Source organism: Periophthalmus magnuspinnatus, chromosome 16 (genome assembly GCF_009829125.3).
Source record: "Periophthalmus magnuspinnatus isolate fPerMag1 chromosome 16, fPerMag1.2.pri, whole genome shotgun sequence".
Taxonomy (NCBI): domain Eukaryota; kingdom Metazoa; phylum Chordata; class Actinopteri; order Gobiiformes; family Gobiidae; genus Periophthalmus; species Periophthalmus magnuspinnatus.
The window spans coordinates 27,922,982-27,945,532 of record NC_047141.1 but is presented as its reverse complement, the minus strand read 5'-3'; the positions used below and the strand labels follow the sequence as shown (position 1 = coordinate 27,945,532).

The following is a 22,551-nucleotide window of genomic DNA, read 5'->3' as shown; positions in this document are numbered from 1 at the left end:
GATAGAGAGAGGGGGGGGGGAGAGAGGGAGGAAGAAAGGGAGAGAGAGGGAGAGAGAGAGAGAGAGGAAGAGGGGAAAGGAGAAGGAGAGAAATAAACAGAAAGGGAGATGAAAAGAGAGAGGAAGACAGAGAGAGAATGAGGGAGGCAGGAGTGGAGGGGGAGAGGATGAGAAAAAGGGAGACCAAGAAAGAACAAAAGGAAAAGATAGAGATAAAGAAAGAGAGACGAGAGTTAGGGAGCTGGAGACAGATGAGGTAGCGGAAAAGAAAGAAAGGAGGAAGGGATATAGAGAGAAAGGAATAATGGTGAGAGAGCGAGAGATAGTGAGAGGGCGTGTCCGAGCAGCAAAAAACATCTGCACACTGATCTCAGACGGACACAATGAAACTGTCTGTTTTTATTATGATTGTGGTTTAGAATCAGTGTTGAACATCGAGTCTATTCCTTAGTATCAAAATCGAGTATGACATTTTTGTATCAACATGACCACCAGGAGTACATGTCCCACAGCTTGAGAAACAGTGGCATAGAGCTATGTCCCAGCCCCCTCTGTATTAGATCTGTAGATACAAATTCAGATTCTCTCCAGTCCAGACCTTACTCTTTGAAAACAGAGGATTTCCTTCACACAGAGGGGGATCCGACTGTTTTTCCTTCTCTTATGGAATTCTCTCATGTAACTGCAGGCGTTAAGCTATCGGCCAATCCTGATCCTCCAAGTATTCTGGATCAGCTCTGTCAACAACTTCTCCCTGATCCTGTAATCCTCATTGTCAAATCCCAAGTGGTTTTCATGTTTCATTTTATGTTCTATGGTAAATTGAATGTAAAATGTACCAGAAATGTTCAGTCTCTTTCTGACATGAGATACTGTGACTGAGGTTAATGTGTGAATGCAGAAACATACAAAAATACCACATTATACGGATTATAATAGGGTTGAACCATTTGGGGAAAGTATCGGATTGTGATTTTTCTGACAAGCGTTGCAATTGAATAATTTATGTTTTAATAGTTGGATTCTGGTCAAAGTTCACATTTTCATAATCACATCCAGATAAATTAACAAAAAGACTGAAAAATGAACGGACGAGAATCACGTTTGGGAACATGTTTGTGCAGATCTAAACTATAGGGATAGGCAGGAGATTTTGTTGTTGGTGGAGGAAATTATGGTACTAAAAAAACTCCTGCCTTTGTGATTTGCTAATTGTGTCTATTCAAATTATGATTTTGATTTGGTTAATCTTTCTGCCCTATTGTACAGCTCTTCTGGTTATGTTTTGGTTAGGTTTCATTGACAATTATCTCGCAAAAGAAAAAAAAGGAAAAATTCAATTCTGTCAGGTGGACAAAAAGTGTTTGGAGTGAAGACGTTTCCCTGCCCAAGCCACTTCTTCAGTTGTGGTCAGATTACTGCTGGACACTGCCTTATATCTGTCTGAATGGAGGAGCTAACTACACTGAAACTAACACAGCTTTTTGTTTACACTGTCTGTTTGTTGGCTAAGACTATTGAGCTACAGTAAGTGTGAACTGTGCCTGAGTCATATTTTGCATAATCGTTTGCGTAATCATGTAGTTTTCCTTGTTTTGACTTAGGTCTGAGGGCACAGTTGATAAATGATGTCTCAGGCCCCCATTCCTGTTCAAAGATGGATCGTCTTTCAACAAAAATATCTTGTTTAACTCTCCTCTCAAACCATTTCTTTGGCTAAGATCTGTACGCCACTATCTTGAAAGGAGTGGTTAGTTTCTTAGAGATGGAGATGCAAAGCAGACTGGGGTCTCGAGCCGCTCTTATGACAGTAGTGGTTCATTCTCTTATGAAGTGACTTGTTAGTTTCTCCGATATAACGCTCACTGCAGTCTTCACTACACTGAATGGAGTAAACCACATTGCCTTGCTTGTGGCTCAGGGTTTTGTCCTTTGGGTGAACCAGTTTCTGTCTTAAAGTGAAATAAACCAGGATTTAATGCTGCCTGAAAATCCTCTGAAGCTCTTCGGACACACCAGCTGTTTAAGGAATGATTACACCTTTCCTTCTTGGTTTGGATTCTCTGTTATCCTGTTTTTGCTCTCTTAGAACAATTGAAAGCTGAAGGCCCACTTTGGATATCCACAAGCAGAGAGTGAAATCTACAAAATATCATAATAATTTCAGTAGATTGTAATAAGGATAAGACTGGTTACCATTATGACATGATGCAAGTGTTAAAAATGTATCAAAAACATACATGCACATAACAATTAAAACAAAACCAGATTCTATTTACTACAAGATTTTTATGCCTGGTGGGTTGTGAGATGGTGCACTTGAATGTTAGACACTCCCTGCACAAAGAAGTAAAATAAATAAACAGATACATACTAGCTTTCTATTGTTCTAGGAATTGTTCTAGTTGATGCTGATGATGTAGCACAGCAAAGAAGTCCTAAATCCAGTTAGTTTAGCCCTTACCGTCTGTTTGTCTTTTAGGTTCTGGGACATTACATCCGTCGGCAGCAGGACCCCGAGACCTTCATCAGTGAGATCAAATACATCGCCAGTGATCCAGACGATAAATACTTTTTCAATGTGACAGATGAAGCCGCTCTCAATGACATCGTGGACGCACTGGGAGACCGCATCTTTACACTGGAAGGTACTGGAAGAGGCAAAAGAAATGTTTATATTTGAACCAATGGAGACTAGCCAAAATGCTAATCAATACTCATACTAGTGTCAAAACTATATGCGCTCTATATATTTTGTGGAAAAAATATGATTCCAGGTGTGTTTAGTGCTTTACTGCTATGGTTTTAAGTTCCCTGTGATAGTTTTTCCTTCTCCTTTCGCCATGTAAGGAGCCATATTTGTTTTGATGAGCATGGACCGTCTCTGTCCCTGATTGGCTAATGCACCTGTCAATCACGCCCGGTGAGATTCAGCTGTGACCAGACTCTTCGTAAAGTACTGGAGACGTGTATATTCTGGATCCCAAGCAATAGCGGCACTAGAATAATACTGAAAATTGTGAAAAGGAAAATCATTTAAGTAGTTGAATTGAATTTTGGTTTTACTTTAAATGGAAACTATTCCCGTAAATGTGCAGCTTTGTGGGCCAAACGTTTTAGAATCTCTGGGTGGAGTTGACACCATGTCCCTGCGGCTTCTCCTTCTGTTGCTGAATGTATTTAGAGATTCTGGTTTATGACGTAGAGTGACTGGTTTCTGTGTTTTGATGGTTATACTAGGACTGCAGTCGCCAAGTCAATTAAATGGTCAATTGTCTAATCGTCACAGTCAACCAATTTCTCTGTTTTTAGGATTAAAATGGTTTATACGGACCACAGCAGAAAGGCAAAAACATGGAGTGTGTTAGTGTGACTGGACAGTTTAATTTGCTTTTTAAACGGCCTGTGTCTCATTTTAATTGGCTCTGTGCAAAACAGAGCCCCACTGTTCACTGTTCACTGTTAGCGTCAGTACTTCCTGTTGAATTTTATCTCTGAGGTTTTTGCCAAGTCCTGCTAAAATTAATAAATATTTAAAGATGAGGCAGTGGACAGTGGATGTTACAGATGACATGTTAAAAACTACACAAATAAAATGAACACTTCAGCGGAGGAGACTTCTGTGTTTAGAAAAAGAGATGTTTATGTCTCAATGTTAATGCTGATTTTAAGGCATAATAAATATTAAAACTGTATTCTGCATTTAAAATGATTAATTTGAATTAATTCGAATTTTAAGAGGTTGTTTATTTTATGTTTTCCCATTTTAATAATAATGACAGAGAGCATGCAGCTGTGCACCGAGCCTATTTGATTTAGTTAAGACAAATGCTCTTTACATAATGCATTGTATAGTAAAATCTGCTAAATAAGAAAAAAAACAAACAAAACGAGACTATAAAATATAATCTCTAAATTTTACATAGCATTTTCTCAGGTAATACAAAAGCTACATGGTCACCTTTTACCAACTAATCAGGCACAGCATTACAAAGAATCATGGGGAAACTACTGCCTGAAACCATCTCAGAAACTTGATTCTCTGCCACGGTGCATCTGAAGAGTGACAAAAAAAAGCTAATAATCAGCATAGCCTGGAGAATGACAATTAAACAACTGCAGGACACTATCCACTATCCCCAGACAGCAGGTTTGTGTCATGCTGCAGTTTCACAGTGGCAGAAAGGACTAAGTTGGCAGGGCTTAAAGTTCAAACGAATAATTTTTTTTAATGTCAGGTACATAGTTTTTGTTTGAGTTCCTAATCGTTTTGAGTTTTGCCAGTGCAGAGCATAGACTGTATATATAAATGGACATAACTAACCTGCTACCCGCTACGTAATAAGCCTGGGCTGTGCTTCTGGCTCCATCGACTCAATTCACTTTATATTAGAAAACTGTGGCCCCTCTCTCTATATATGCTCATCAGGCTCATCATTTTGGTCTTAAAATGTTCGTACTGACCCGCTCTACACGATCCTGGTATTTTTATTCAACTATTGTGTCGGGTTGCCCCCACTAGCGTTAGCAACAGGTTTGATTGACAGCGTTGCTAAGCGAAGAGAAGGGGCGTTACCTTTCAACAGCTTCTCTCCGGATTGGCTCTTTGGTTGCTATGATACTCACAGTCAGAAGTCCAAGTATAGAACTCACTTCCAAATTTTCCCCTATAACCGCGAGCCTGGATGAGCTTCATTTGACTGGAGCCGAACTCTATGGGTGGCGTCACACTCCTTTAGTCCATGTCTTTATACAGTCTATGGTTTTAACTCAACCACTTAAAATGTTATTTAGCTTTCCAAGAGCCACCAGGTCTAAACCCGGATTTTACCAGGCTTATACTGATCCTAAACATGGCCTAAAATGAGGCTAAATCAACCCAATAATGAAACATACCACAGTTTGAGAAATAAGGACCCAGCGAAAATGTACCCTGCTTGAGGCACTGGGTTGCTGGGACACGATCCAGTCTCTCCCGTTATAAACAAGGAAAAGTGGAAGAAGATTGAACATGGCTGAAATATATTTTCTCTAGAATGCACTAGTTGATTTTTTCCATCTTTGGTTTGAAACAGAATCCAGACTTTGAGGAATACAGACACTACTAATCGAACATTTGGACACACTTTTTTCTTTATTTTGACTACTCTTTACATTTTATATACATACAGAATACATCAAATATGAAGCAAGGTATCATGGGTAGCTGGGTGATGGCCTTGTGTTGACGCTGATCTTCTCTGTTTTTTCAGGTACGCTGGGTTACAACCAGAGCTCCTTTCACATGGAGATGTCTCAGATTGGCTTTTCCACACACACTCTGGATGTAAGTACTACTGCACTGTGTATTTATTTATTTTAATTAGAATTTGTGCATCGATCAGTGCGTCAACAGTTACAACATGTGATATGCCGGAGTTTGCACAAGTTACCTAGATTTCATTTTTTCAGGGTTATCACTTTCTGTCACAGTAATTTCAAATCCAAAAATGTGTATTTGAATGGTCTCGATAAGAGCTGCAGTTATGTGAGTAAAGTTGTCAGTAAAGAATAAAATATCTCCTCTCCATTAGAAATATTTTTAAAAATCTCAAAGGCCAATATACTCCAACTGCCAATATTTTGAAGCAGGGTGTGGTAGTATGTAGTAATGTTCCCAAATGAGATCTTTTGAAATCTATAAATCAATATGCTATAATTCCAAATACTGTCTTTACATTTTAGACATCCAGATAAGTGTTGTTGGATCATCTTATACAGGAGGTTTGGGGCCAATAGCCAATACACTAAAAATATTCACCCCATATATCAGTTTATCATTATCATTGGTGGAGGAAGTAGTGACTTTTTCACTTCCAAAACGGACAATATTCGCTCATCTCTCTCATCTACACACAGTTTCACCACACACAACCTTTCTCACTTCTCCCACACGATACAACAGGAGGTCAAGAGTATCATCTGCAGATCTAATCCATCCACATGCTCCCTTGACCCCGTTACTACTTTTCTCAGCCCATGTTTCCTCCTTTCTTAAAACTACTCTAATCAAACCCCTTTCCAAAAAAAAAAAAAAAAAAAAAAAAACCCAACTTGGACCCAGTACCTCGGTCAAATTACAGACCTATTTCAAATCTGCCATTCATCTCCACAATTTTACAAAAAGTTGTTTCCATCCAGCTCCACAATAGTTTCAAATCTAACAGTCTTTATGAAAAACTATCTTCTGCTTTTGACACCACTCACCATCACATCCTCCTCCACCCTTTCACTGGTTACGCTTCTCTCTCAATGAACGGACCAAGTATGTGGTTCTGGGAGGTGCTAAATCCCAGCCCCACACTGCCACTGTGGGATCCCTCAGGGTTCTGTACTCGGGCCAACACTCTTCACCCTCTACATGCTTCCCCTTGGGTGTGTCGTCAACAGGCATGGAGTAAAATTCCACTCCAATGCTGACAACACACAGCTCTATCTCAAAGTCACCCCCCTCGTGTCCCCGTCTGCCGCTGTCACCCGCCTCAGCTTCTTCTGGAGGTGAAAGGGGCATGAACTTAGCAGCTGAATCACTCAAAAACAGAAGCCTTTCAAACTGAAACCTCTCAACATCTTTACTCTCCCCCTGTCACCTTCATTTCACTCTTTGGCCATAACGTTCCCCTCTCTCCCTCTCTTTTAATCCGTCTATTGATATTTTTATTGTTATTGTTGCTGTTGTTCTTTTTCTGTAGCACTTTGAGATTTGCGTTCAAACATAAAGTGCATTATAAATAAAATTAATTATTATTATTAGTCAATTTTGATTCAAAGGTACAGAGACAAAAAGTTACTCAAGTAAAAATATCACATAAAGTAAAAGTATTGATGTACACAGTTGAAAAATGTACTTTAAGAGTAAAAAGTAAAAGTATTTTGCACAAGTGTAAATGTAGTGATATTGATTAAAAAATATACAGATTTTGGTTACGGTAACAATCAATTTCTTAATTTTTCTAATGAATTTTGTGTGTTTATTTTTATTTTGCTCAAAACCGAAGCTTAAACTCGAAAACTTTAGTCAGGATGTTTCCATGAACATGGTAAAAATAACCCCTCAAATCATATGAAAAGTACTTTTTAGTTTTCAGTCCAGTTAAAAAATGTAGTGGAGTAGAAAGTACAGATACTGCTCTCAAATGTAGTGAAGTAAAAGTAAAAAGTATCCACTGTACTTTACTATTAAACCTGTTAACCATGTAGTTTAGACCCCCTCAAACTGTTGTAAAATCCACTGAATCTCAATTTTAAAAGACAAATTCACAAATACTTCATATCCTTTATAGTCCAGCCCTTCCTTCCATGCTCTTATATTGTGTATCTCCTCACAGGACGGTATTCTGTTTGGGATGGTGGGGGCCTATGACTGGGACGGTGGGGTGCTGAAGGAGGGGGTAAACGGACGCATCATGCCCCCCAGAGAAGCCTTCGAGAGCGAGTTTCCACTGGAGCTCAAAAACCACGCTGCTTATCTGGGTATCGACCACTTACTCATGTTTGGCCTTGTTTTTAGAATGACTCAAAAGTGCAGATGGCAGTTTTTATGTTTTTCTAAGTGTGACTTGGTTTGGTGGGATTGTACCTGTGGGAAATATTTATCATAGTTTTACACCAAACAAGTGGGAGTTGAAAGAAGTTGAAAAGAAGAGTAGAAAAACACAGGAAGTAGCGATGAGTTTTAAAATGAAGTACCTCTACCTCTATGTTATGAGCGCAGACAGTTCCACCCAAAAAGTAATAACCAAACAACAAAAGAAAGAGGTTGACGTTTATTTTTTATTAGTCTAATCTTAAATATCATGTGATTTAGAAACGTTTTGTCCCTTGTTTACAGTTTGATTCGATGAGACTCTCTTTTTCATGAGCGCCCTGTTAAAATACAAACAATACAAACAAAAGACATAACTACAAGTCCATTTAAAACATTAAAACAGGTACAGGTGTCAGTATAAATGTTTATCACCAGATTTTAAAGTGCGTTAGTGGCACCAAAGTATTCGGTTTTGTATGTTTGGGAAGCAAAATAGCCCAAAAAATGCTGGTAAAAGTTATGAAATTACCTCTGTGTGTATTGTATCTGCTGCCTGTGTTCAACCAGGAAGTAAAATGAAAAATATCGGCAAAATAAATGTGTAAATATGAACTAGAATAGTGTAGTCTAACCTGTCAGATACCGCACACATTAAACTGATATATACAGCTTAAAGTTCTGACCTATATTTGTTGTTTAAACGTGTGCAGGCTACACCGTCTCGTCCGTGATGGTGGGGGACTGGAGGAGACTGTACATCGCCGGAGCCCCCAGATTCAAACATAAAGGAAAAGTGATTCTGTTTGAGCTCAGTGAAGATGGAGATGTGAATATTGTACAAGCGCTCAATGGAGAACAGGTACTCACTTCTAAACCAGGCCACATACACACGAAAACTGAACTCTCCAGATGTTTTTTATGTTTTTATAAGTATAATTTGACAATAAAAAGTGGTGAATTACTTATTATTGTCAATTTAAAAGTGCCTTGTTTGAAGATATGTTTTTCTTTTAAAATATTTTGTTAATTATCTGGAAATACCACATTTTCTGCATGGATTTACGTAATTGATATCTGATATTAATCCTATAAAGTCAGCTGTTATATCCAAACACATGTCAGATATCAGATCAGTAATTATTTGTGTCACATTTTTTCACTTTTACATTTAAAGTATTTGTTTTTGTGTCTGTTTTGTACTATTACTTCAGTGCAAGGGCTTTAAATGGCTCCTCAGTACCTCTGTTTAACGATAAAATGATTGAAGTCTTCCCCCTACTGGCCGCAGACTGAAGTGCTCGTCCTGTTTGCAGATCGGCTCGTACTACGGCAGTGAGGTGTGTGGGATGGACATCGACCAGGACGGGATCACAGATGTTCTTCTGGTGGCCGCTCCGATGTATCTGGGCTCTGGGAACAAAGAGGCTGGAAAAGTCTACATCTACACACTTAGTGGAGTAAGAGTTTTTGTTTGATGGGACAGTGTGAGGCCTGGACATCTGAAGGGCCCATGTTACACAAAATTGACTCTTGTGAGCTTTAGGTCAGGTTTGAATGTTGTTATCTTCTCAAAAACAGACCTGGAGTTGTGTTTTGTTTCATTCACACATGTTTGAGTAACACCTTATTATTAGTCTGTTTACATCTCCAAAGCTCAAAATGCTCGGTTCCACCTCGTGATGTCATGAAGTGGCAGTTTTCAAGTTAACAGCTACATTTTATGTTTTGTTCAGCAAAGATAGTAGTAAAAGAAAATATCTTTTTTGCCAACAGGATATATATTTTTCCCTTTATTATTATTATGTATTATTATTATTATTATTATTATTATTATTATTATTATTATTATTATTATTATTATTATTATTATTATTATTATTATTATTATTATTATTATTATTATTATTATTATTATTATTTATTTTTTATAAGTTGACATAATAGATTTTTCTTTTACTATTGCTCATATCTGGACAACTGAGGAATTACACAGATGAAATTATCCAAAGGATTCAAGTGAAGGTGTGTGGAGTTTAAAAACACAGTGGAGCACTTCCTGTATTACCACATGATGACATCACGAGGTGGAACAGAGTGTTTTCAGTTTGAGAGAAGGACTCAGCCTAAATATGCAGGGTTTGTGTGTTAAACATGTGTGAATGAAACAAAACACAACTCAGGTCTGTTTGTGATGAGGAAAAAACATTATAACAAATCAGAAAATAGATTAATATAATATGGCCCTTTAAGACCCAAGTGGTTGAAGTGTGTTGCCCAAGGACACAGTGACAAAGTGAACTGATTGAAATTCAGCTCTAAAACCAACCTTAAAAATATTATGATCACTCGACAATTTGTGTAGGTATCAAACCAAATCATTAATATTCGATATTTGATATTGATAAAAGATAACGTAACTGTATGTTCTTTGATATTTAGGATGATTTTAGTTCAGATACACTGAGAAACTTTGTCAATCCTAGCACTGATTTATTTCCCACCATTGTCACTGTCATCATCCCAAACTAGAAAAACTTAAAAACCTGTATCTTCCATCTTTGTCTCTTCAGGAGGAGGTGTTTGTGTCCAATGGGACTCTGAAGGCTGAGGACCGCTCTCAGGACGCCCGCTTCGGTTACGCTCTGGCCCCTGCTCCGGACCTGAACCATGACAACTTCACAGACCTGCTGGTGGGGGCCCCTCTGGAGGACGATCACTGCGGCGCCATCTACGTGTTTCATGGACGAGGCATTTACATAGAACATAATTACAAACAGGTACATGAACACATCTGGTGTAACTATGTAACTGTACGCACTTTTTGCACTATTTTGTTAAGCAAAGTGAAGTTTAAATGTGTTTGTGTAGCTAATGACCAGCGCTGCTCATAACATTTCACACAGGACTGACATAAAATAATGAAAAATAATGCAAAAGACATGAACATTAGTGAAACAAGGTCTAGTACAAAATATTAAAACAAGAAAAACGAGAAAAAAGTGCAACTCAGCCCTTAGCATCGGCCATCTTGTATCTTATCTTGTTTAATCCATAAATAAATAATTTGTAAATAAAATAATAATAATAATGTGTAATGTTTGTCAGACCAGCAAACAAAACAAAAAAATCCCCTAAATTTCAATATTCAACTTTGTGAAGTGTTTTTATGATATGAAAAGGCCCAGTAATCACATATTTATGACTCATTTTCAGTACAAACATGTTATTTTTTTATGGTAAACTGCATTACCTTGTGCTTCAAATGTATTACTGCTCATGTGTTTAATAGAGCTGCGAATGGAACTTAAAAAAACACAGATAACATGGAAATCTGCCATGTTTTTGGTATAAATAATGTTAAAAATAAACGAAAGTGCGGTGGAACAACCTGACACCATTTGAACATTTGAATGAAGGCTAGTATTTAACATCTTAAAATCTCCAGTGGTGGAAGTAGTAATGTACTGTACTTTGGTCAAATTTTTTTGGTAAATTTTGGTATCTGTATTTTACTTAAGTCAATTTTAGAGTACCGGTAGATATTTTTTACTTTTACTTGCCTACATTTGAGAGAAGTATCTGTACTTTCTACTCAAGCTTCGGCTATGAGAAAACAAAAATAAATACTAAAAATTAATGAGAAAATGTAAGAAATTGATTCATGTTGTTACTATTGACCAAAATATGCATCTTTTTGCTTTTTCTTTTTTTTTATCAATATTACTACATTTACACTTAAAAAAATGAACACTTGTGGGAAATATTTTTACTTTTTAGTCTTACATTTACATTTTTAAATGGGTGTCTTAAGTAGATTTTTTCATGTGATACTTTTACTCAAGTAACTTTCTACCTCTGCATCTGTACTTTTACTGAAGTAACAAAACTGAGTACTTCATCCACCACTGAGACTCTCCATCGTTTTAACTTTAGGCTCACTGAAAATTCTGACTTTACTACTATTTCACTACTTTTTAAATATCACTAGTTTGCAGCATCAGTGTAAAAAATAGTTATAATAAAAATCATTACTTCCTGCCACATTAAACACACATTGTTATTGTCACAGGCCTATAGATAATCCACCAGTGTCCTAATCCTGTCTAAATGTTTGTGTTGCAGCGTATTGCGGCGTCAGCGATCTCTCCCTCTCTTCAGTACTTCGGCCGCAGTATCAGTGCCCGCTTGGACTTGGACGGAGACGAGCTGATAGACTTGGCAGTGGGAGCTCAGGGTAGTGCTGTTCTGCTGAGGTGAGGACAATACAAAACCTCTGTGTCATCTTCCACCAGGACGACTCAAGGACAACGCAACTGCACGGAAAAAACATGGAAATCAAATGAGTCATTATTACTCCGGCAGGCTTGTACGTACACAGTCAAATTTAGACTAAACTCAGACTGAACTGGAGCTAAAAGGACCAAACTAAGCCTACATCAGAATTAAACCCAGACTAAACCAGAGCTAAACAGGGCTAAACTAAGCCTACATCAGGATTAAACCACGTTTCACCCAAACCAAGTCTTCATGAGAACTAAACCCAGACTAAACCAGAGATAGAACAACCAGAGCTAGAACAGGACCAAACAAAGCCTACATGAGGACTAAACCAAGTCTATATCAGGACTAAAGCCAGACTAAACCAGAGCTAGAACAGGACCAAACCAGGTTTACATCAGGACTAAACCCAAAATAACCAAACCAAGTCTACATCAGGACTAAACCCAGACTAAACTGGAGCTAAAACAGGACCAAACTAAGTCTACATCAGGACTAAACCCAGACTAAACTGGAGCTAAAACAGGACCAAACTAAGTCTACATCAGGATTAAACCAAGATTCAACCAAACCAAGTCTTCATGAGAATTAAACCCAGACTAAACCAGAGCTACAGGATCAAACCAAGTCTACATCAGGACTAAACTCAGACTAAACCGGAGCTAGAACTGGACCAACCAAGTCTATATCAGAACTAAACCAGGATTAAACCAAACCAAATCTATATCAGAACTAAACCCAGACTAAACTGGAGCTAGAACAGGACCAAACCAGGTCTACATCAGGAATAAACCCAGACTAAACCAGAGCTACAGGACCAAACTAAGTCTACATCAGGACTAAACCAAGATTAAACCAGGAGTAAAATAGCACTAGTGTTATTTCAGTTTAAGTATTGTTTTTACTAGTTTCAGTGTATCCACATACATGGCACAGATATTTTGTTTTGATTATCGAGACGTCAAACATTTCTGAAAATCTTGCAGCCAAAATTATCTGAAAAATTGGTAAAATAATTTGTTCATTTTCTTATTTAAAGCTAAATAATATTGAAACAATTCATAAATGGCATGCTAAATATTGCTTTTTTTGCAGCGAAAAACAAAACTAAAGATTTATAACTGTCCCTTCTCTCAAACGTCTCTATCTCGCACCTACCAGATCTGTATGCTGTAGTTTGAGCATCATTTCTTCATGTTAATATGAGTCATTTCTGTTTCTAGCTCCCGGAGCATTGTGCAGATCAACGTGAGCCTGTCCTTCCAGCCACATTCGATCAATGTCATCCAGAAGACGTGCCAAAGAGGGGGCAGGGACTCCGCATGTCTCAACGCTACGGCCTGCTTCACTGCTGTCTCCCGCTCACCCGGACCTCACAGCAACAACTTTGGTACAGACTCTCTATTTTGTGCTGATGGAACTTTTCTGGTGCCTGGTGCTGTCAAGGAGATGTTATTGTTTCACGTGGGTGTTTCACAGTGTGTATTAAACTTATCCATCACGCTTTTATTCAAATACAGTTGTCAAAGAAATGTATACTCCCTGGTCAAAAAAAAAAGTCGTCACCTGGATTTAACTAAGCAAATAAGTTGGTGTTGCTGCAGTTGGTCAGGTCTAGGTTCAGCAACACCTGACTACCTGAATATACTGAATGACCAGGTTATTCCATCAATGGATTTTTTCTTCCCTGATGACACGGGCATATTCCAAGATGACAATGCCAGGATTCATCAGGCTCAAATTGTGACAGAGTGGTTCAGGAGCAGGAGACATCATTTTCACACATAGATTGTCCACCACAGAGTCCAGACCTTAACCCCATTGAGAATCTTTGGGATGTGCTGGAGAAGCTTTGTGCAGCGTGGTGGAAAATTAACGCAACACTGGATGGAAATAAATCTTGTGACGTTGCAGAAGCGAAATCGAAATCAAAGATAAAGGCGGAACAACGAAATATTAGAGTGTGTGGTGACTTTTTCTTTTTTTGGCCAGGCAGTGTATGCAAAAGCATGCATTTTTACTCTGAGTGGGATCGCCTCTCCACAGACCTGACCCATACCTTGGCTTATAACTGGTGTCAGCTGTACCAGTCTTAATGCATATAGATAAATATGATGCCGTAATGTGGACTATTACAGGCAAATCAACAATTCTAATCAATTCAATTTATTTTTCACAGTGGTCAATGTTACACAAGGCACACACATACACACACACACACACACACACACACGTAGCATATACACATGTACATTTACACACTAAGCTTCTTACATACTACATACACTTCTGTTTACATATTTATGCCAGTATATAAAAGAATGACACTGTGAGAAACATGGACACCCTAAAAATCTGTGTAAACTTATGTAAAGTATCCAGAAAGACAAGACGGCGGTGTAAAAGCGACATACTGCAGCTTTAACGAGTTCTTATGTTGTGTAATCATCTTTTATACATCACAGTAGTACATAACCATGCATTATTTGCTGCTTTGTTGTTTCAGACCTGTGGATCACCGCGATGCTGGATGACAGGAAGTTGTCGGCCCGGGCCCTGTTTGACGACAGCTCTCACCGACAAACACAGCGTTCAGTCAGAGTCCAGACGGGAGACGAGCGCTGCTACAACCTGCCCTTCCACGTCTATGTGAGTCTGGGGTTAACTGCAGGACAAAAGGATAAACTGCGGGACAATTATTAGATCATTATAATATGATTTCAACGCTTTGGCTGGTAACTTCCCCTAGGACTTTTGGTCATATAGGATTGATTTAGTTTAATGAGTTCTAAAAGAAAAGTGGTTGTTTTGTCATTTGTAATAATAAAAAACATATTTAATTAACACTGAAACTGATTTATTTACCTGTTTTTATGTTCGATTGTGTACGATTTTCTGAGTATTTGGTGCATCTACCGTTTATATTTGATGACGTCTTTGAATTCTTTTGACACAGACATTTTATTTTATTTACTTGCTATTATTTTGTTTTATTTGCAGCTTGTGATGAGGAAAAACAGTAGTGTGGTGAAGTTAAATGCATACCACAGTAAAAACTTAATCTAGACGTGCTTCTCTTGTCCAGGACACAGCAGACTACATTCGTCCAATCAGCTTCACTCTGCGTTTCAAGATCAACGACACAGAGAGCGGTCCTGTGCTGGATGAAGGATGGCCCACGACGCTCAAGAAACATGTGAGGGGAATATATGTTTGAGGGGTTTTTTTTGTGTGTGAAATTTTAATCAATTCTGCTTTTGTTTTTTGTCCAGATCCCATTCTTTAAAGACTGTGGCGAGGACGACGTTTGCACCACAGATCTAGTGCTGAACGCAAAAATGGACATCTCTGGAACAAAGTAAGGTTTAAATACAAGAGAAAGAAAGTAGAAGTATGTAAAAGTATGTCCTACATTACACAAAATTGACTCTTGTGAGCGTTAAGTCATGTTTGAATGTTGCTACCTCCTCAAAAACACACCTGGAGTTGTGTTTTGTTTCATTCTCACATGTTTGAGTAACAATTTATCATTAATCTGTAACATCTCCAAAGCTCAAAATGCTCTGTTCCACCTTCTGATGTCATGAAGTGGTAGTTTTCAAGTTAACAGCTTTGTATTCATTAGAAATAGGCAATTCCGGGGCTGAAATGATCAAAAAGAGTCGAATGAAAGTGTACGGATTAACAGTAAGCGGAGCACTTCCTGTATTACCACATGATGACATCACAAGGTGGAACAGAGTGTTTTCTGTTTGAGAGAAGAACTCAGCCTAAATATTCAGGTTTGTGTGTGAAATATGTGCGAATGAAACAAAACACAACTCCAGTTATGTTTGTGATGAGAAAACAACATTACATTATAACATAGATCAGAAAATAGCCTAATATGGCCCTTTAAGTACATATTTAAAAATGTACTCATTGTAAAAAAGTATTTCACAGTTTTTGAGAAGGATGAAGTCACAAAGTACTTGAACTTTTCACTACAGTTCCTAAAAACAGGCAAAAATTACAGAATTACAAATGATATTATGAGATGATTGATACTATAGGATCACTTCAGCCACCAATGTGTCAGTAAAACTCTATGGGATATATGCACAATTTAAAGACACAGTATGTAACTTTTCTTGTGGAGGGTCTGTCTTGTCTCTAGGAAGATGTCATTACAGTCTGACATTAAAACTTATCTATGCAGGCGATCTTGCTCACAGGTCATTCATGTTCATTTATATTATTCATGGTATTTTTCAGCAATAAAAACACCTGAACTGAATTTGTTTTTGTTTTTTCTCCCACAGACAGAAGCCTTACTTGATCCGTAGCCCTCGCAGACGTCTGTCGGTGGAGGTGCAGCTGGAGAACAGACTGGAGAACGCCTACAACACCAGCCTGACTCTGCACTACTCACGCAACCTCCACTTCTCCAGCCTCAGCATCAGGGTGATCACACAGACACTCATGTTGTTCTGCCAACTCCACACGTACAAGGATATAATCAGTTTGTCTGTTTTTGTAGGAGGATGCTTTCCTTAAAATTGAGTGTACGGCTCTAACAACCAACAGCCACTCGTGTAATGTGAGCTACCCTGTGTTTCGGTCGCAGTCGAAGGTAATCAGTTATTTAGGCTGAACACACCACAGCAAAACTGGGACTAAACCTGGAAGTAAACTTGGATAAGAGTCAGGAACAGGACTACAATAAGAGCATATCATGTTAGGACTAAACTAGAGACGAACTAGGACCAAACCAGAAGATAAACTGTAAACTACACTTGTAAAAATAATAAAAAAGTATCTTTCAACAAGCTAAACCTATAGTAAACACTGAACTTTGTGGTCCTTAATTAAAAAGGCCCATATTACGCTATTTTATAATGTTGTTTCCTCATCAAAAACATATCTGGACTTGTGTTTTGTTTGTTTATTTCATTCACATGTTTAACACACAGAAAACACTCTGTTCCACTTTGTGATGTCATCATGTGGTAATACAGGAGGTGCTCCATTGTGTTTTTAAACTCAATGCACCTTCACTAGAATCATTTGGATCATTTCAACCCCCGAAACTGCCAATCGCTACTGAACAGAAGGTAAAAGGAGCTGTTATTGTGAAAACTAGCGCTTCATGACATCACAAGGTGGAACGGAGTATTTTAAGCTTTGGAGATGTAGACAAACTAATAATAAAGGGATATGTTTTTGATTGGGTAACAGGATTTTAACATGGCTTAACGCGTAAAGAGTCAATTTTGTGTAATATCGACACTTTAAATGAAGGCTGAGTGATGCTAAAAAGTATTTTACAGATTAATTTTGTTATAAATTCTTTTGTAAAATGTATTTACACTGTGTTTTATAGTGCACATGTGTATCTGAGTGAGTCTAGAATGTGGAAGTGAAATATTTACACCACAAATGTTGCTCTGATCTGAAGGAAAAACACAGCCTACTCTCTTTTTTTATTTGCTTAAAGGTCAATTTCATGTTGGAGTTTGAGTTCAGTTGCACGTCGCTGCACAGTCGTGTTCAGATGAAGCTGTTTGCCTCCAGGTACAGCATCATAACACTGCACCATCGCATATAAAAGTACAAAATAAAGTCCAATACTAACAATAAGAATCACATTTACTTTCAGTGACAGTGTCGAAAAGGAAGAAACTCTGGGAGACAATAGTGTCCAGCTGCTGAGTTTTGTCCAGTATGAACCAGACCTGTTTGTTAGCAGGTAGGTTAACACTTTGTGCATCTGTTTTATCCATTTTATTTTTAAAGATTTTACAATTTACAAATTTTTTTTCTTCTAATACAGTGATTCTAATTTGAACCGCTATGAGGTCTACCCCACGCGGTCTGTGTCTGAAGCTATAGGGCCAGAGTTCTACACACACCTCAGGGTAATGATCCTTAAAGAAGACATATTGTGCTTATATTGTGTGTTTTAATTCAATTTTAAACTTGTAGATCAAGATTTAGCATTTTTAGGCCCGAGCCCATACAGGGTGTAGGGCCTATTGCTTCCGCAACGATGAGTGCATGGGCGAAGCATGGGCAGACTGTCTTCACGAAGTTGCACGCTTCGCGCGCAACTTCGTGGCAGCACCGCACCATGCACAGACTCCTGTATCCTAGCAACCCATGCCGTAGGCATGGGACATCCATACTTGTTCTTGCTAGCATGACTGGGTTGCCATGGCGATGCACAAAACAGCTCATGTTATCCTAATGGGAAAATTTCCAAATTTTCATACATTTCAAAATCTTATAACGACTTATTCACTTCATTGAGGAATGTGAAATTTGGCACAGTGATTCTTCAGGTCGTCCCCGTCAAAAAAGTCCAGGGGGCCAAGTTTGTATTTTGCACGGTGTTGCCATGGCGATGCCTGGAAAACCTATGTTTTTGCATTTTGTGCATCAGCACTTCCAATGTGTTTTGACTTGTTTGGTGACAAGTGCAGCCCAAAGCCCCAATAAAAAAGGGACAAGTGGCGCGTCAGTGCCACCCACAGGGAGTGCTGGGTCGGCCGAGTGCGAAACACAGCCCGCGAGGGCCGTTCGATGCCGCTTGCGGCTTTAATTTATCGTTGTTTTTGCTGTAAACTGCAAAATTGATCTAAAACAGCTTAATAATTTAAGTGAATCATTTGACTTCAGATCTTATTCTCTGTAAATGGACTAAATTTTTCAAAGAATTGCAAATAGAGAGCCATTTATTTATTTATTTTTAGCACTTAAGCCTTTTGGGATTAATCAAAAAAGCTAATTAGTAAGATAATGATAAAGGGGAAATCCATTATAACATGTTTCATAAAAGTAAATGTGCACGTCTCCGTTAAACTTGAATAGAAAAATATTACGTCATGCAATATCTGTTTTTAAAAATCTCCTGTCTGTCTAAAGGTACAAAATCTGGGTTGTTATTCCGTGAGTAACTTGGAGCTGAAGCTGCTTCTCCCGTCAGTGGCAGCAGAGGACAGAGTTTTCATGACGGTCACTGATGTCTCCTCTTATAACGTGAGTACAGCTCCGTTTTACATGTGCTTTTATTAATATTTAGTCTGTTATTTTAACCAAAGCGTCTCGTTACAGGCCACTGGAGTAAACTGCAGTGTTCTCAGTCACCTGGCTCAGCTCAAAGCCAGACAGAGAGACGTACGGCCGCTTCACCCGGAGGACATGGTTCAAAATGACATACTGGTGAGTACGGCAAAACTGAAGATTTGACACAAAGGATAAAACGTGATACTATAGACGGATTTTAATGCCCAAACTACTGATACAGCGATGTACTAGTGCTATGATTAGGTTTCAAATGACATCACAGTAATGTATAGCCCACAGAATTTAATAAAGATTGAGTTTAATAGTATCAGTGCTTCATCAAATCAACATATACTGTAGTTTTGATCAGCTGAGTTAATGGCAAAGTAAAATGGCAACAAAACTGTATTCATAAAATTGCGACTAAAACGGTCAGTGCGCTTGAATACAAACCTCTACGCATCTGTATTTGAATTTTTTACTAGACGTTATTTTTGTCTCTTCTCTTTTAATAAAAAACCCACATTACTGTGACAATTTCACCCCAGCCAGCCATACCAGAGTGGAGGTCACACCCAGACACAGCAGTAGTGGCAAGGGCTTTCAGTTTAAAGTGTTACGCAGAAGAAAAGTCATTTAAAACCTGTTTATTTTCAAAAGTTTAAGTCCTATATTATACAAAATGGACCGTTGTGATTTTTAAGCCATGTTATAATGCTGTTACCTCATCAAAAACACACCTGGAGTTGTGTTTTGTTTCAGTTTGAGTGATCATTTTCATCAGTCTGTCTACATCTCCAAAGCTGAAAACACTCTGTTCCACCTTGTGATGTCATGAAGTGGTAGTTTTCAACTTAACAGCTACGTTTTACCTTTAGTTCAGTAAAGGTTGGCAACTCCAGGGATGAAATTATCAAAACGATTCTAGTGAAGGTGTGTGGAGTTTAAAAACACAGTGGAGCACTTCCTGTATCACCACATGATGACATCACAAGGTGGAACAGAACAGAACACAACCTAAATGTGCAGGATTTGTGTGTTAAACATGTGTGAATGAAACAAAACACAACTCCGGGTCTGTTTGAGATGAGGAAACAACATTATAACATTTAAAGACGTCATTGAGACACACCCTGAGAGAAGCATCAGTATGTTACTTATCTCCGTGTATACTTATGTACTGTATGTGTACTGTGTATTGTATACTACAGAACTGCAGCCGGTCGTGGTGCACTGAGGTCACGTGTGAAGTCCAGCAGCTCTTGAGAGGACAGGCCGCGGTCATCCGAGTCAGTCGCAGAGTTCACGACGACTTCTTCAGAAACGTACGGCTTCAATCTACCACCATATTTTACTTTACTTTACTTTATTAGCATATTTTACTTTAAGTATTAAGACTTTGGGCAATCCTGGTACCACATTTGGGCCACTCCAGAAGAAAAAATCCACGGTTATACAGCCTCAACATGATTTTTGTGTGATTTTCCCACCTTTTATAAAAAATGTAATCACTAATCGTCTAAACTTGAAACAAAACTACAACTAGTCACCAATTTCAGAATGTATGCACACCTGTGTTAACCCTGAAATTTACATATTCATATAAATTCTGTGCAGGCGAAGTACAAATCAGCGAGAATAATAGGAACATACAACGTGGCTGCTCAGGAAACTAACCTCATCACGCTGGGCACAGGAACCATCTGGAGAGAGGTGAGAAAGACACGGGGTTTTTAAAATAAAGGAACAAACTTTTAAATTCATCGACCTCCGTGTTTATGTGAATGTGTTTGCAGACTGTTCTGGAGGTGCTGAAGGGCAGAGCCATTCCCATCTCACTCTGGATACTGATCGGAAGCATCATCGGAGGTTTACTACTATTGGCACTGATCACATTTATACTATGGAAGGTGATTATGAGTCAGTTATTACAATGTAGTTATGCAAAAAAAATTTATGATGATGATGATTTGTGATGAACAAAAGGGAAAAAAAAAATACTTTACCTACCTCATTAAAAGTACTTAGAATAATCAATAATCAATATCTGTCTATCTATATGTTTACATGTGTGAATATGTTTAAAGAAATCTAGTTTGGCTGAATTTACTCAGTAAATCTAGAATAATGGACTTGACATTTAATTTTATTTTATTTTTTTCAGAATACAGAAAAAATTCCTTTTCATTTATTTATTTATTCTTCTCCTTCTTCTTATTTTTTTAATTTATCTTTATTTACACAGAGAAAGCCCAATGAGAGCACTCAGACCCTTCTTTTTATGGGCGTCCTATTCAAAATACAGAAAAATACAAACAAAAAACAAACAAAACAAATAAGTACATAAGTCATAAGTCCATTTAAAACATGACTCAAAACTTTTCAGTCTAGGAAAAACAAAAATAACAGTATATGTAGTTAAATATATGCCATTATGACAGAGATCATTCAATTAATAATTATTCATTACTTTAAAGAGAAGAGAAGAGAAGAGAATATGCACGTTTTACATTTATCTACCATGTTTAGACTTTTAGTTTATTTATTTATTTTTTATTGAATGTTATTACATTATAAGTCCAATATTTCAGTAAATGAAACTAAACCACTCAAATCAAAAAGCTGATATTCTGAATTTAAGTTATATTACTTAAATACTTTGTAGTGTTTTCCATATTTTAACAAAATGTGCTAATTGTCTGCGTGTTCTCTGTAGCTCGGATTCTTCACACGGAAACAAAGAGAAGAAGAGGATGAGAACCATGAGGACTGAATCTCGCTGTAGACTTTTTGTTGTACATGATGAATTTGACTCCATCGCTGCAGAGACAGGACGCCCTGACACAGGACTGCACTGGGCCAGACTAAAGGCGGCAGCAGGAGAGTTTACAACCTATGCACAACCCCATTTTGGACGGGTTAGGGGCACTTACTGTAAATACACTTTTGTAATTTTGAGGAGAAATAAACTTGTAATAAACTGCTACCTTTTTATTTAATACATTTCTGTTTTTTATTGTTTCTTTTTTCACTTTGTTTTGTTTTTTAAGTATAATTTTTTAGATCTTAGACTGGATTACAATTAAACCACCTTATGCCAGGGCCGTTAACAGAAAATTTGGGGGCCAGGGCGAGAAACGTCACATGGGCCCCTCTGTAGCATAAATTAATAGGAAGAAAGTCTAATTCTGGGCCCCTAAAACCCTTGGGCCCAGGACAATAGACTCCTTTGTCCCCCCCATCGACTCCCCTGCCTTATGCTCAGAGTTTGGGATGTGAAAATAAACGATCGCCTGGGAGATAAGGCAAAAATTATGAATGACATATTTTCCTTGTACTGATTGATCATGATTTTCTATTCAGTCATTGTTTTTTTCTTATTAAAAATTAATTTAAAGATCTTAACATGGAGTTCATTAACATAAAACATAAACACTTTTACCTTTGACATAAACAAATACCAGTTTCTTCTTCCAGAGTCTAAACCCTGCTCCCAACCACATGCTTTTACTGAGAGAGAACTGACTGTGGACCTCGATTAAAAAGACCCAAGCTGATAATGAACATGATGACGATTTGAAATGATTGGATCTTGATTAAATTCAAATGGGATTATGCTATTTTGTTAATTATGCACATATATAAAAATCTCTCCAAATCAC

At 37.9% G+C, this 22,551-nt stretch overlaps 1 protein-coding gene across 1 annotated transcript in view; it reads left to right on the top strand.

Annotated features, from left to right (window-relative positions):
* Positions 1 to 21,897, top strand: part of itga10 (integrin, alpha 10) — a 55,453-nt gene extending 33,556 nt beyond the window's left edge. The window contains exons 9-30 of the mRNA XM_033981658.2: positions 2,483 to 2,648; positions 5,253 to 5,326; positions 7,368 to 7,512; positions 8,278 to 8,426; positions 8,881 to 9,024; positions 10,138 to 10,344; positions 11,690 to 11,820; positions 13,069 to 13,235; positions 14,352 to 14,494; positions 14,931 to 15,041; positions 15,118 to 15,203; positions 16,147 to 16,288; positions 16,365 to 16,457; positions 17,322 to 17,398; positions 17,484 to 17,573; positions 17,658 to 17,742; positions 18,749 to 18,862; positions 18,938 to 19,045; positions 20,101 to 20,214; positions 20,507 to 20,602; positions 20,686 to 20,799; positions 21,606 to 21,897. Coding sequence (XP_033837549.1) covers positions 2,483 to 2,648; positions 5,253 to 5,326; positions 7,368 to 7,512; positions 8,278 to 8,426; positions 8,881 to 9,024; positions 10,138 to 10,344; positions 11,690 to 11,820; positions 13,069 to 13,235; positions 14,352 to 14,494; positions 14,931 to 15,041; positions 15,118 to 15,203; positions 16,147 to 16,288; positions 16,365 to 16,457; positions 17,322 to 17,398; positions 17,484 to 17,573; positions 17,658 to 17,742; positions 18,749 to 18,862; positions 18,938 to 19,045; positions 20,101 to 20,214; positions 20,507 to 20,602; positions 20,686 to 20,799; positions 21,606 to 21,662 — 2,613 coding nt within the window. The 3' untranslated portion in view covers positions 21,663 to 21,897. The remainder of the gene's footprint in view (positions 1 to 2,482; positions 2,649 to 5,252; positions 5,327 to 7,367; positions 7,513 to 8,277; positions 8,427 to 8,880; positions 9,025 to 10,137; positions 10,345 to 11,689; positions 11,821 to 13,068; positions 13,236 to 14,351; positions 14,495 to 14,930; positions 15,042 to 15,117; positions 15,204 to 16,146; positions 16,289 to 16,364; positions 16,458 to 17,321; positions 17,399 to 17,483; positions 17,574 to 17,657; positions 17,743 to 18,748; positions 18,863 to 18,937; positions 19,046 to 20,100; positions 20,215 to 20,506; positions 20,603 to 20,685; positions 20,800 to 21,605) is intronic.
* The last annotated feature ends 654 nt before the right edge of the window (positions 21,898 to 22,551 follow it).